The following is a 13,023-nucleotide window of genomic DNA, read 5'->3' as shown; positions in this document are numbered from 1 at the left end:
CTCTGAAGAGAAGAGCTTAAACCCACCCTGCAGCGCATGAGGACTGGACAGCAGCTAGCAGGTGCTGGACACGTGGCAGCTGCTCCATAGAATCTCAGCTATTGAAAAAACAAAAACCCAGCTATGCTACTAGGAAAGGAGCAATCTCCCTTCTTTAAGAAGACTTACGTAGAAGGATGGTTCGATGCCAGGTCTCATCACCTGCATCGACCACGCAGCTGTCCCTTTGTGCCTCTCATCTGGCCCAAGGCATTAGGATTTTAGGGGGCTGATAATCAGTTCCTACTCTATAAAGTGTTCTCCTGCTAAAAAGTAGAAGTTTCAGAACCAATGAAGTACATAATCGCGGAGGTCGCTTCCAACTCTAACATTCTCTGCACTTAAAAAGCGAAAACTAGTTCAGCTTCTCGGCACCAACTCTAGTTTGCATCTCGAGTGAAAAGAGGGTGGAGTTTATGGCTGAGGGTGGGGCCAGGCTCGGGGCGGAGCGGCTGGGGGAGCAGGGGCGGAGCACCCGGCAGGGCCCTTAACACCCTCCCCAGGGGCTGAGAAGAAGCCCTGCGGTGCCTGAGGGCCCCTCCCCGCGCCCCGGGCGCGGGATGGAGATGGCGAGGGAGGATAAATATATAAAGTCGTCACACCAGCTTGCGCGCGCACAGCCCCCGCAGTCGGTGCTGCGGCTGCCTCCGCCCAAACGAGTCTGCCCTCGCATCCCACCCACCCGCTGACACGCGGCAGCCAAGAGAGAACTGGCAGGGCTTCTGTCTGGGGCCTTTGGCGCGCCCTAACTCGGCCTGCCCACCACGACCCTTCGCGGAGACTTTCCTAGAGCCGAATGAGGCAGGTCCATGAATCAGTCTCTTCCTCGAACCGCAAGTCCCCGATGCCCGCTCTCTCCTGGGCCACTGCACAGGCATGGATTCAGGACTGCCTTCCCAGAAGTGCACAGGCCGGGAAACGGGGGTCCCGAGGCGTTAAAAACAATGTGGGTTTCTCCTCTGGAGAGTCAGATATTGGGGAGTGGGAAAAAGGGCAGGAACGTCCAGCCCAGCAGTCCAGCGTACAGCGGACTCCTTTCTCCTCTCAGTGCACAGACCACCTCTCCAAAGTTGGAGCCCCTTTGCTCCCATAGGGACAGAGCAGGCGAGGGCGCACTGGCCATGCCTCTCCCTAGTAGTGACCTCCAACGCCCCCTACTAGGCAGGCATGTTTCTGAATGCCTGCCCTGGATTTCCCCCCCACCCCCGGCCCCTCGAAGTAGCCCGTGGCAGGTGGCCCCGCACAGTCACCTGCCAGGTGCACGGCTCTCGGTCAAATCCAGGAAGGGCGCCCTCCTCCGGCAAGCTAGCCTCTTGCATCTCGTACAGACCCTTCTCGCACCCCAGCCCCTTCGTGGGCACTGACTTGAGGCGGGGAAGGAGGGATCCCACCCTCGTGCAATCTCCTCTCTTCTGCAGGGAAGGGAGGGCTCTCCAGCGACCGAGGACCTCGGCCCACTCCCCAGGTTCGGAAAGTTTCCCGTCTGCGATCCGGAGCGGAGCTCTTCCTTCACCCTGAGCAGCAGAGCTCAGAGGCCACGCCGGCTCCCCGGGCCCAGAGGCGCTGACTCCCAGCGCTCGAGCCCCCAGCCTCCTGCAAGTTGCAGAGGTGGGCGAGGGGAGCCGAGGCGTCAGGATGTCGGGCCAGCTTTCCGCAGACCCGCGGTCCGAAGAACGCGGCCCTCGAGTTCTGGGGGAGAACTCGCAGGGTGGGGTCCTGACGGAGTGGGGTTTCCCCACCAAAGCCTTTCCCGTCAGCCTCCTCCTCACCCCTGCTGCATCTCTGTTCTGCGCTTTACGAGGGAAAGGGGTGCTCCCTCTGCCCCCAACCCCCAATCACCCCCGCTCCCTGCTGTGTCCAGGTGAGGGCTCCAAGTGCCTTTCGACAAAGCCCAGTGCCCTCTCTGTAGTGCTGGAACCGGGACCCCAACCCTATACAACCTTAACCTCTAGAGGTATCCGAGGGAGGGAACCCTCACCCCAAAGTTGAGGGGAGATTTTCTTTCACTTTGGGAAGTCGATTGCTCCAAGGGTAGGGGGACAAAATACAGGGCTTGCATTCCTTCTGGTTTACACCAACCCCTCCCCCCTCTCTGCCAGCAGGACCACCATTCAGTCGCAAATTCTGCAGCTTCTCCCATCAGCAGACCAAGCACTCTTCAAGGACCTCGGGGGTAGAAGGGGGTGGGGTTCTTTTAGGGAAGCACCCCTTCTTGGCAGGCACTGTCACAGTGTGGCTAGGCACCTCCCGGTAGGGCAAGGCATACGGCAGAGGACGGAGCTGACATTTCTCCGCCCCCTACCTCTATCATCCAGCCGGGCTGGGGACGGAGACCCTACTGGTCACAGTGGCTACTTTTTAGTACTCCGCATCCCCTCCCCCTCCGCGGCAGAGCCAAATGTGACTCCGGACCGGCTGGTTCTCGGCATCCCGGTCTGGCACGGCTTCGGAGGGAGTCGCGGACATGGCCCCTCTAGTCTCTGTGCCTTTAATCTCGCTGGTCCAGCCTCCCTCCCGCGGGTCTCATAGAGGTTGTGTTGGCTCACTGCCCAAAAGGTGCTGGGGTCCCCAGGTTGGGTTCTCGCACCACTTAAGACCCACCAGGCGGCGGCGCCGGGCGGCAGGCACCGAGGCTTCCGCTAACCCTGGACCCTGGAGCTGCGGAGCCACCGATCGCTCCCTCTGGGGACCTCGCTCAGCTTCAATCTCCTTCCAGCGGGTTCAGCCCAGCCAGGACCAAATCCACGCGGGACACACAGCTGCTCACACCTCCTCAGCCTCCCGAACGCGTCCATCTCTCCCTCCACACTAGACCCACACGCTCCATCGCACGCACACACACACTCCTAGCCCACGAAGCAATACAACCCCCACGCACCTGCACCTCCACACATCCCAGAAACATACACTCCTGCCCAAGTGTCACATTCCTACCTCCTATGCACACACCTCGTACGCCCCCAATAGAAATACAGTCATCCGCTGTCACACACCCCTAAAGAGACCCGCACACTTGGGACACGCGTGCAAAGCCACACCTCACATACCCACCCGCCCTTTAACACGCTCACACATGCAGTGACACAAGCTCACACTCTTCACAGCTCACCGAGAAGCTGGCACCCAGTCACACCCCCAAACACTCCGGCTCACACTCTTTCTCACACACACACACCTTCTCTGTGCAACTGACAGACACTCAAACACCCTCCAGACGCTCGCTCGCTCACACACCATCACACGCACTCACATCTCTAAATGCACTCCCGCACCCTCTTCACACATAGCTCCTTCCTGGACACCCTCATACACAGACGCAACAAAGACACACGCTCATACACACACGCGCGCACACACACCCTGGCAGGGACCCACGAGCGCTCTCTCCAGGGGAGACATCCTCCCACCCTCGCCAAGCCAACCACCTCCGCAGATCCCCACGCCAGGACCTCTGCTCGGACCCGGAGCCTCTCTGATATGACCCCGGCCCGCGCCCTTCCCCAGCGGCCCGCCCCCGCGCGCGTCCCGCTCCGGGGCTCCGGCCGGCGCCCGCGCACTCACCGCGCGCCAGGTCCAGGATCGCGGCGAGCAGCAGGCAGACGCAGCCGCGGAGGCTCGAGGTGGCTCGCATGGTGCCCGGGAGCTGGCGGCGGTGGCGGGGCGGTGGCAGAGGCGGCGGCGGCGGCGGCGGGGCCCCTCGCCATGGGCTCAGGCGCGCTCCTGACTCCGGCCGCCGGCCGAGACGGTAGCGGGCAGCTTGAGGCGCCGCGGGGGCGCCCCCATGCCGCCGCGGCCGGGCAGCCCGGGCGCCGGGCTCGACTCGGCTCGGGCTCTGCGGGACGCCGCGACCCTCGAGCTCCGGGCGTCCTCCGGGCGCGCGGCCGCTCCCGGCTCCCTGGCTGCGCGCTGTGCCCACCGCGACCCGGAGTCGGATCCGCAGCAGCGCCAGAGTTTGGAGCGGAATCGCGCGCTCTCTGCCTCGCGCTCGCCTCTCCCGGCAGCGCGAGCGCCCCCCTCCTCGCGCCCTCCCTCCGTCCCTCCCCCTCTCCCCGCCCCCCCCGTTCTCCCCGCCCTCCCCTCGCCGCGCTCTCCGCTGTATTATACAGACTTTTCTTTAATCCTTTCTGGGCTGTTCGGTTCTCGTCCGCTAAGCCGATTTATTGCAGGGAGAAGGCGAGCTTCCCACCTCCCGTCACCCTCCCGTCCCCCTTCTCTCCCCCCACTTCGAGTCTCCCACCCCTCTTCTCCCCCAGGTTCCCCTTCTCACTCACAACTCGCTTGCAGCTCTTAGCTCGGTAATCCTCCCCCAGATGACCCAGCACCCCTGCCCTCCAGACCAAGCTCCATCTAATCCCATCCGTGGGGTATCCTCCCCCTCTCGCCGACCCCCAGTCTGGTGGAGGGAGGCAGCCTCCCCCTTGAAAGCGAGACCATCCGTGGAGTCGAACAGGCAGGGTGTGGCCCGGGAGTACTGGCCTTGCCGACTATGAACGCCCCTTTCGGGAAGGATTAGGGGCTTCAGTGTTCTGAAACTTGCCCAATTATGGCTCCCTTCCCCAGGCACACATGGAAATGGGGTATGTTTTGTCCTTTCTTCTGAAAATAACCACATTCTTGGAACCAGCCAGAAATGGATAAGGAACTGGGTGTTTCCTCCTGGCAAATACCACGGTTTCACCTTTTTGGAAGGCCTGATAGCTTTTTTCCAAGGCCTGAGGAGCGGGGTTTGGGGCTTGTATCTTATCACTATCCTCCCACCAACACACAAACACACACACACACACACACACACACACACACACACACACACCCCAACTATTGATCCTCAAGCCTGGATGTGGGCCTTGAGGTCTCCTGGGACAGGAAAAGGTACTCTAGCCCTTGGAGTGGGCTGGGGGCAAGGTTAGATGAGGAAGTCCAGAGCATGGAATTTCACTCCACAGTGTTCTGTGGAGAATTCCCAGCTTCTCTGTCTCTGCCAGGTTTGCTGCATCAGGCTGTGTCTCTGTTTACCTAAATGGTCAATGGGTACAAAGCCAGGTCCATCTCCAGCGGCCCCTTGAAAGAGTGTTGGGAGCAGAGGGGGCAATGGGTGGCTGCTGCACTGCCTCTTGGGCATCTTTGTGCAGAGACGCCCAAGGGCAGGGATCTGGTCCCTCCATCTGCCCTCTTCAAGCCTCCTCACATCACTTCCAGAGGCTGCCCTGCTGCAGCTAACACCCGCCCAACCCCGGGAAGGAGTGATTTGCATTTATGAAGATCTGAAAGCATACGTTCACCTGACAGGCTTTAGAATGATCCTCTCGGTAAAATAATAATAATGATCATAATAAACCCTTATAAATAGGTGTTTGATTACAGTTTGTCCCTATGTAGTTATTTTTTTTTTTTTTTGAATCAGACTAATTGGCTGCCAGACTGATTGGGCTGGATAAGGCTTGAACATCAGAGTCTTAGACACTTTTTTCTCCCTTTGCCTGGCTGTTCTTTGCTCCCTCTCACCACCCCCCCCAGGTCTCCCCTTCTCCAAGTTACTGAGGATCTGTTTGAGGTCACCTCTTCTGCACACCCTCTTTTTGGGCCAACCCAGCCATGCCATGGGGCACAGTCCCTGACTGCCTCCTTTCTGCCCCTTTCCCTCCCCTCCTCTGGCCCAGGAAAAAGGCCATAGAACCCAAATCCAGGTGCTAAGCTCTCTGTGGAAAGGCCTTCCCGGCTGAGAAGCAGCATCCAGCTGGGAGGACCCTCAGGTTGGTCTGAGTTCCTTGGGTAAATACCAGGCACCCCTGGGTGGGCATTCCTGCTCTGTAGGCCCAGCTGCACATCAGAGTGCAGCCAGACAGGTAGATAGGCAACAGTTCACCAGGTGAAACCCTGAATAGGTGAGGCTTACTGTCTGCACTCACTGCAGCCCAGCTGTTAGCAAGGAGAGCTAGGGGTCAGGTGGGATTCCAAGGTCCTCCTTGGTGACGCTTCCTCCCAGTGTGGGTCCATTTCAACTGGGAAAAAGACCCGAAGGGAGCGCCAGAAAAAGGCTCTGCAGTCAGTCACCATTATGCCAGCTGTGAATGACATCGGCCGGCGAGAGGCTAGCAAGGAGGAAAGCGGGCCTGATATCAAGAGGAGGGTTGCTTTTTAGGGCCAAGGATTGGGCTGGGGAGGAGGTGGGGGTATAGAGACCTCAGTTAACCCTCCTTCAGCCCCAGAACTTCCAAATTACCCACACTCTCTTTTAAGAACTTCCTGCTTTATAATTATTGGTCTTCCTAGCCAGTGCCTGGCACATAGTAGGCCCTCAATAAGTATTTACTGGGTGGGTGAATGAATGAATGAATGAATGAATGCAGGGCACTTCCTTATAGCCTCAGCTCCTAGCACAGGCTGGCACTTAGCCAGTGCTGGTGTGCATCTTGTGGCTGTGAACATTTTCAGAGAATCAACAGCCCCTTGGATCGCGTGTTCAGAGAGGACATACTGCCCAGGTGCACAGTTGGTTTCCCCAAAGGGGCTGGGCTGCGAAGTGCATGTTTATTACCATATGGTAATTGTTCATAGTAATACTGCTACCTCTGCACAACCTCTCCTGGGGGCACCTACTCCTTCAGCTCCTGTTTCACAAAATACAGCTTTGGAAGCTTTTCTCTTGCCCCAGAAAAAGGTGTATCTGCAGCACTGAGAGGCATGGTTAGCAGAGGGCACAGGGTGACTTAGCCAAAGAAAAAGTCAACCAGTGCAGACATAGGCTTTTAATTTGCTTAACGTCCCTCTTCTCCTGTCTCCTATCGGATCAGCTGCCAGTGACAAGGCCTCCACTTTGCAGTGCTGGCACTAAGACCCATGAGTCATGGTGGGACATGCTTCCTTCTGGGGCATCAGCTGAGCAGAAGCCCAGGACCTCCAGGAGGCAGCCTGAGATATGGCTGTTTGCCCCCAGCCTCCCTCTGTCCATGGTGCTGAACTAGGCTCTCCCAACAGAGGGCGCTACAGCACAAAGCAAATTTCTCTTCTCTTGACCCTAGGGAACAACCCCAGAGGTCAAAGGAGCCCTGGGGACCCCTGTGACCTCTAGTTTGTTTATTTCCTGGGGAGGGAAGGAATATGGCATATTATTCCCTCCTAGAACCTGGCTTCCACAGGGATGGCCTCTGTTGGTTGGGGTAGGGCCTCCTGTGGAGTTGAACAATAATGCTAAGTGTAGTAAACCTTTGTGAAAGTGCTTTTCCTTTGCCAGGCACTTTAAAGTATGAAATGTGTATAAACTCAATGAATCTTCACAACAGTGTATGAGATGAGTATTATCATTATTCCCAGTATACAGATGGGATAACCGAGGTACAGAGAGGTTAAGCAACTTGCCCAGTACAACACAGTACTAGAGCCAGACTTGAACCCATGAATAGTCCAAAGCCAGAGCTCTTAAATGCCCTTCCAGGTCAAGATACACACATGCACAAGTGACATGAGCATACACGTGCACGCACACACACTGGAAGCCAATATTTTAATGGGAAATGAGATAAAAAACAAGACTTCCATTAGTCCAATGTGTTCCACCTCTCTCATCTCATTTAATTCTCATAAAAGCGCTTTGTGGGAGCTTTATATAAGCCCAATTTACAGATAAGTAAACGGAGTCTCAGAGAAGTGAAAAGAATTGCCCAAAGTGGCCAAGATAGAGGAATGCTGAATTCTGGAGAGAGGGATCAATTGCAGGCCTTCCCCAGGCTCAGTCCCAGAGATCCACACATTTCCTCCCTCTCTCAGTCTCTCTCTCAAATGCACTCTCTCTCTCTCTCTCAAATGCTCTCTCTCTCTCTCTCTCTCTCTCTCTCTCTATCTCTCTCTCTCTCACACACACACACACATACTCACACACACTCACTCACTCACACAGTCCTCTGGCTGCTTCTTACTTTGCCCTCTGCCTCTCCATGCTGGGAATTAAATATCCACCAGGCTGCATCCCAGACAAGACCAAGTTTTTTTTTTTTTACTGTTTGTTTAAATTAAATGCAACTGAAAGTGATGCTTTAACGTTGGTGACCCAAATCGATACAGAATTGGCTGCTTGGAATTAAGTCCAACACTGCCTCCTTAATGGACCTCAGTCCTACCTGGACTGAAGCTCCAGCTCCAGCATGTCTCCCCACAGGAGGAGCCAGGGGGTTTTCCATGGGGAGTCTGAGGCCCAGAGAGAAGAGCTGGACCAGGTGAAGGAGTCAGAGGCAGGAACTTAAACCCTGCCAACCAGCCCAGGTAGGGGCAGAGAGGAACAGGCTGACACTGGAGACCAGCATTCCCCAAACTGGGTCCCACCAACCACTCGTTTTGCAGTCTGTAATACACGTTCCTTGTAAGAGGATTCCATGGTTACATATATTTGAGAAATGCTGCATATTAAGCCATTCTCCACTTCTCGAAGAGTTACAATTCACATGAGCACTTAAGGGCTCTGAGAAATCCTGCAAAGTTTTTCAGTTTTATTTACCTGAAATTCAAATTGGTTTGGCCTCAGAACTCTCTTTGCATTAATACCTGTTAATGTCTCATGTCAAGAGTTTTGTGGATTGTGGGGTGGGTGATACTGCTCTCACCATGGATAAGGCTTCTGATCACTTCCTGGATTATCGCAGTAGTTGTAATAGTGATGATAACGATGATGATGATGATGATGATGGCAAGAAGAAAAACAGCCACTGGCAACTGATGGCATTTACTGAGTGCTTAAGGTGTGCCAGGCACTGTTCTATGTATTTTACTTCATTGAATCCTTTTCATAACCCTATGAGGCAGGTTCTGTCTTTAACCCCATAGTATAGACAAAGAAACTGAGGCACAGAGAGGTGAGGCCCCTTGCCTCAGGTCACATTGCTTTTATGTATTTCTGAGACTGTAAGCAACATGAGAATAAGGACCACAACTGACTCATTTCTGTATTACTTGTGCCTGAGAAGTGTCAGGTGCTTAGGCAAATTTTGGATGGAAGGAAGGAAGAACGGATGAATGGAAAGATGGATGGGTGAGAAAATGATTGCTTGGATAGTTGATGGATGGTTGGATGTAAGAACTATTGAGAGGATAGATGGATAAATGGATGTGTGGATGGTGGATGGGTGGAAGAATAGAAAGAAGGGTGAGGAGGTGGGCGGGTAGGTGATGGTGGGTAGGTGTGTAGACAGATGGATTAGAGAAAGGACTGACAGGTGGATGGACATGTGGACAGAATACTGGGTAGATGAGGCAGGGCTAGAAAAGCATCGGCAAGATCTGTACTTTTTCCTATATCGTTGAATTTGCTAAGAATGAGACCTGGATGGACAGGTGTTGGTCATAGAAGGTGACAACAGAGACTGTCATGAGCAGTGGCTAGAAGCATAGGCTCTTGAGATGGCCTGCCTAGACCCAAATCCCAGCTTCAGCACTCAAGAAAATGACTGTTAAAAGGAAGGAAGGAAGAGAGGAAGGAAGGGAGGAAGAAAGAACTTGTAAGAATCGTAACAAATTATTTATCTTCCCTGTGTTTTGATTTCCTCATCTGTAAAATGGGGATGGGAAAGGAGTACCACCCTCATCAAGTTTTCTGATTCAATAAGACAATGCTTCAAATGATGTAAGCAGTCAATAAATATTAGCTGTAACAATTATTACCCACAACCGAGGCACCCATAGGATGCTATAATTATCCTGCTCTATGGTCCCTTCCTTTTATCCTTAGCTTCCTGCACTCTGCAGTGGAGCGGGGGTGGATGAAGACTCTAGGGTCAAAGATCTAAAGGGACTCAGCAGATGGTTGCCGTGAGCACGCACCAAAGAAAGATGTCAATGTGAACAATACCTCAAATTCACTTCTCTCCTATGGCATTCTCCAACATTAGCCTATCTCTCCCTGTGTTTGAACTCTCGTGTCTACAATTGTCAAGTCCAGCCTCGGATCTCCTGAGGTCACCCTTGGAGCAGCCCCTTCCCTCCTTGCCTTGCCAAGCTGCAATACCACCCGTAGACAACAGGTGGCGACATCCAATATGCGATTCCTTCTATTTTTACAACCTTTCAAAAGTGAGGGCCTATATTCTGTAAAACAAACCGGCTTCCTATTTTACGAATCCCTTAAGATATAGTGTATTCACAACAAAGCATGCCATCACAAGTCACATGTACATGAGGTCCTTAGTTAGTCACAATTGTGTGATGGGTCCATAATACTATAGATGAGAAAATTGAGACCCAAAGCAGGATGTATAGTGTCCTGCATCCTCACTATTTCTGGTATATATAGTCTGCACAACACAGTGAAGTAAGATTCTCTTCAGTTGGTTCACCTGTGTGTCTTGTCTCCCCAGGTCCTAGTGCAATCTCTGGAAGGTCTGGATGCCCTTAACTTTGTCCCTTGGCACCTCCAAGTGTCACCTTGCTCAAGCTTTGATCACAGTTCTGGAGGAACCACGGAGCAAAGAAGGTTGGTCTAGCTAACCAGACTAGTCATTCAGTTCGGAGTGAAAAGGTATTTGTAATGCAAATGCTCTGGTTAATTACAAAAAACCATCTGGTGAGACCCACCATTCCCTCCTCTGCACGTCAGCCTGCTTTCTCTCTTGAGTTTCTAGGTCCTGAAACCTTTGGAGAAAATCTCAATTCAATTTATAGCTCAGGGAGCTAATTTAATTTCTCTGGGCTTCAGAGTTCCCATTTGTAAGAGGCAAAAGGCCAGGCCGGCTCCCCAAGGCCCCTGACAGATGATGTCTTACCTGGGCATGAGTCTACCTCCACCTCCCTTCTCTTTATCTCTTCCTTCCTGTGCCACTGCAAAGCAGATACCCTGTACCTGGCGCTGAGCTTGGACTTGGGAGACCAGCTTTCTGGAGGAGGTGAGACCTGAAGCTTTGAAGGATGCCTGGGAGTCAGAGAGAAGTTTTGAGGACAGAATCACGCGTGCAAAGCCTTTCAAAGATGGAACAGAGACTGCCATCCAAGGAGCAACAGGTGGTCCAGGAAAATGAGTCCAGGGGGTGTGGAGGGAGGTGAAGCTCTGAGGTTAGGAGGGTCTTTGTAGATCACAGAAGGCACTGGATGCCGAGGGATGGCAAAGGAACAGTAAAAACTCCTCTAAAATCCTGCATCAAACAAAATGAGCTGGACATATCTGCCCACCTTGAGATTCTGTGACTCTCAACATTAGATTCCTCTGCACTGACCAGTCCCTTCCCAGCCCCCAGAGGGAAATTTTCACCGTTGGAGCCTTTACATCTCTGCAGAGATGCTCTTCTTTCTCGTCGCCTTCTCTCCCCATCTACTGGTTAACAGAAACAATCCTACTATCTCCTTAACCCCCTAGCCATCCCCTCCCTGCCTTCCTCTGGTGCCCCTCTTCCTCCCATGTCCAGCCTCCTGTTCTTCTTTCCATTTACCCTGCAAAAAGGCTGACCCTGCAAAGAGGCAGCTGGTGAATCAGGCTGGAATATTTCCCTGGAATTGGAGAATATTGGAAGCACAAGAGGAAAGCCCCTCAGCCTTCAAAGTTATCCATCCCCACAACCCCCACCTCTCCATACTCCAGGTCACCTGGACACACCAGCGTCTACAGCCTGGTTGGGACATCCTCCTTAAAAGCCTTCATTGGCCTCTCATGGCCTGAAGATCACAGCCGGCACCTTTGGAACAGCTTACAAGGGTCTTCATCTCCACAGTGGAACCACCTTTGCAATTCTTAGTGCCCATTAAGCTCTCTTGATTCGAGACCTTTGTACATGCTGTTCCCTTTGCTTAAAACACCCTTCCTTCTTCCAGCCTCCCCACCCTCCTCACTCCCATCTCCCTTACCCTGCCCGCATGTACCCCATGAACACCCTTTAGGCTCGCTGGCTCCTGCTCCTGCCCCGGGGCCCAGCTTTAGCTAGTTCTGGGACTAGCATTAGCTGCCTTCTCTGTGCTTGCCCCAGGGGATTAAGACTATGGTGGTAAGATGGGCAAAGGACAGGGAGAGGAAGGACGGGAAGGAAGGAGAAAAGGAGGGAGGAGCCAGAAGTCTAAATCGAGAGCAAGGCTCTGCACCAGCAGTCAGAACAGAGTCAAGGTACCACTGGAAGTTGGGAATGACTGGGAAAGATACTCGCTTCTCCAAAAAGATGTCTTCATAACTCTGCCTTGAATGGACCACAGACAAAACTGCTGGTTCTTGTTCCAAGACATGAGATCACTGAAGCCTCCGGACACCTTCCCTTAGAGGAAGAAGCAGTACGTGGTAGAACACTGGGTCCAGGAGGAGAACAGCAGGCTGGGGTCCACAACACCTGCAGGCTGGCTCTCGGGGAGTGAGGTTCACGGACGCATGTAGAGGGACGCACACTCCTCTCCTATTTCCTCTGGCGAGACGAGCTCTCCATCCCAGGGAGGCCTGAGGGCATCCTGGGTGCCTGGGGACCAGTTGTCTTCCCTGCTTCCAAGGCCGACACTTACTTATCAAGATAATTAAATTCCACCTCCTTCCAGCTGCCCTCTTGCAATGTCGGGACGGACGGGAGCCTCTTCCCTAGAGCCTTCCTTGCGGCTGTTCGATAAGCCCCATATTTCACACCGCAAGTGGCTGCATTTCAGCGGCGGGTGAAGTGGTTTTATTTTTATCGCGCACAGAGGCATATAAATATGTACGAGGCGATCAGAAGCACTTTAGGGTCTCTCTGGAAGGCAGGCTCGGTGTGAGTGTGAGGGAGCATGGCAATTGGTTCAACCAGGGTACAGGCTTCTCTGGGTCGGAATGCGCTGTGCTCGCCAGCATCCCTGGTCCCGTTCTACTTAGAACGGCGCCTTCAGCAGCCCCTGAGAACCGGGCGGTGCCTTGGCAAACTTTCCAGAGCAAAATTTGTTGTTGTTTCTTTCTTTCTTTCTTTCTTTTTTTTTTTAAAGCACAGGTCTGGGTTCCCACCTCAATTCTGCTACTTACCAGCCACAAGACCTTGGATCAGACCCTCCCTTCTTCGGGTCTCAGCA

General features: G+C 53.7%; 1 protein-coding gene across 1 annotated transcript in view; it reads right to left on the bottom strand.

Annotated features, from left to right (window-relative positions):
* IGSF21 (immunoglobin superfamily member 21) overlaps window positions 1–3,984 on the bottom strand; it is a 234,752-nt gene extending 230,768 nt beyond the window's left edge. Inside the window, exon 1 of the mRNA XM_032495300.1 lies at window positions 3,601–3,984. Coding sequence (XP_032351191.1) covers window positions 3,601–3,670 — 70 coding nt within the window. The 5' untranslated portion in view covers window positions 3,671–3,984. The remainder of the gene's footprint in view (window positions 1–3,600) is intronic.
* Window positions 3,985–13,023: the final 9,039 nt, after the last annotated feature.

This window comes from Camelus ferus, chromosome 13, assembly GCF_009834535.1.
Source record: "Camelus ferus isolate YT-003-E chromosome 13, BCGSAC_Cfer_1.0, whole genome shotgun sequence".
In the NCBI taxonomy this organism is placed as follows: domain Eukaryota; kingdom Metazoa; phylum Chordata; class Mammalia; order Artiodactyla; family Camelidae; genus Camelus; species Camelus ferus.
The sequence above is the reverse complement of the archived record's forward strand: the minus strand, read 5'-3'. Positions and strand labels throughout refer to the sequence as shown.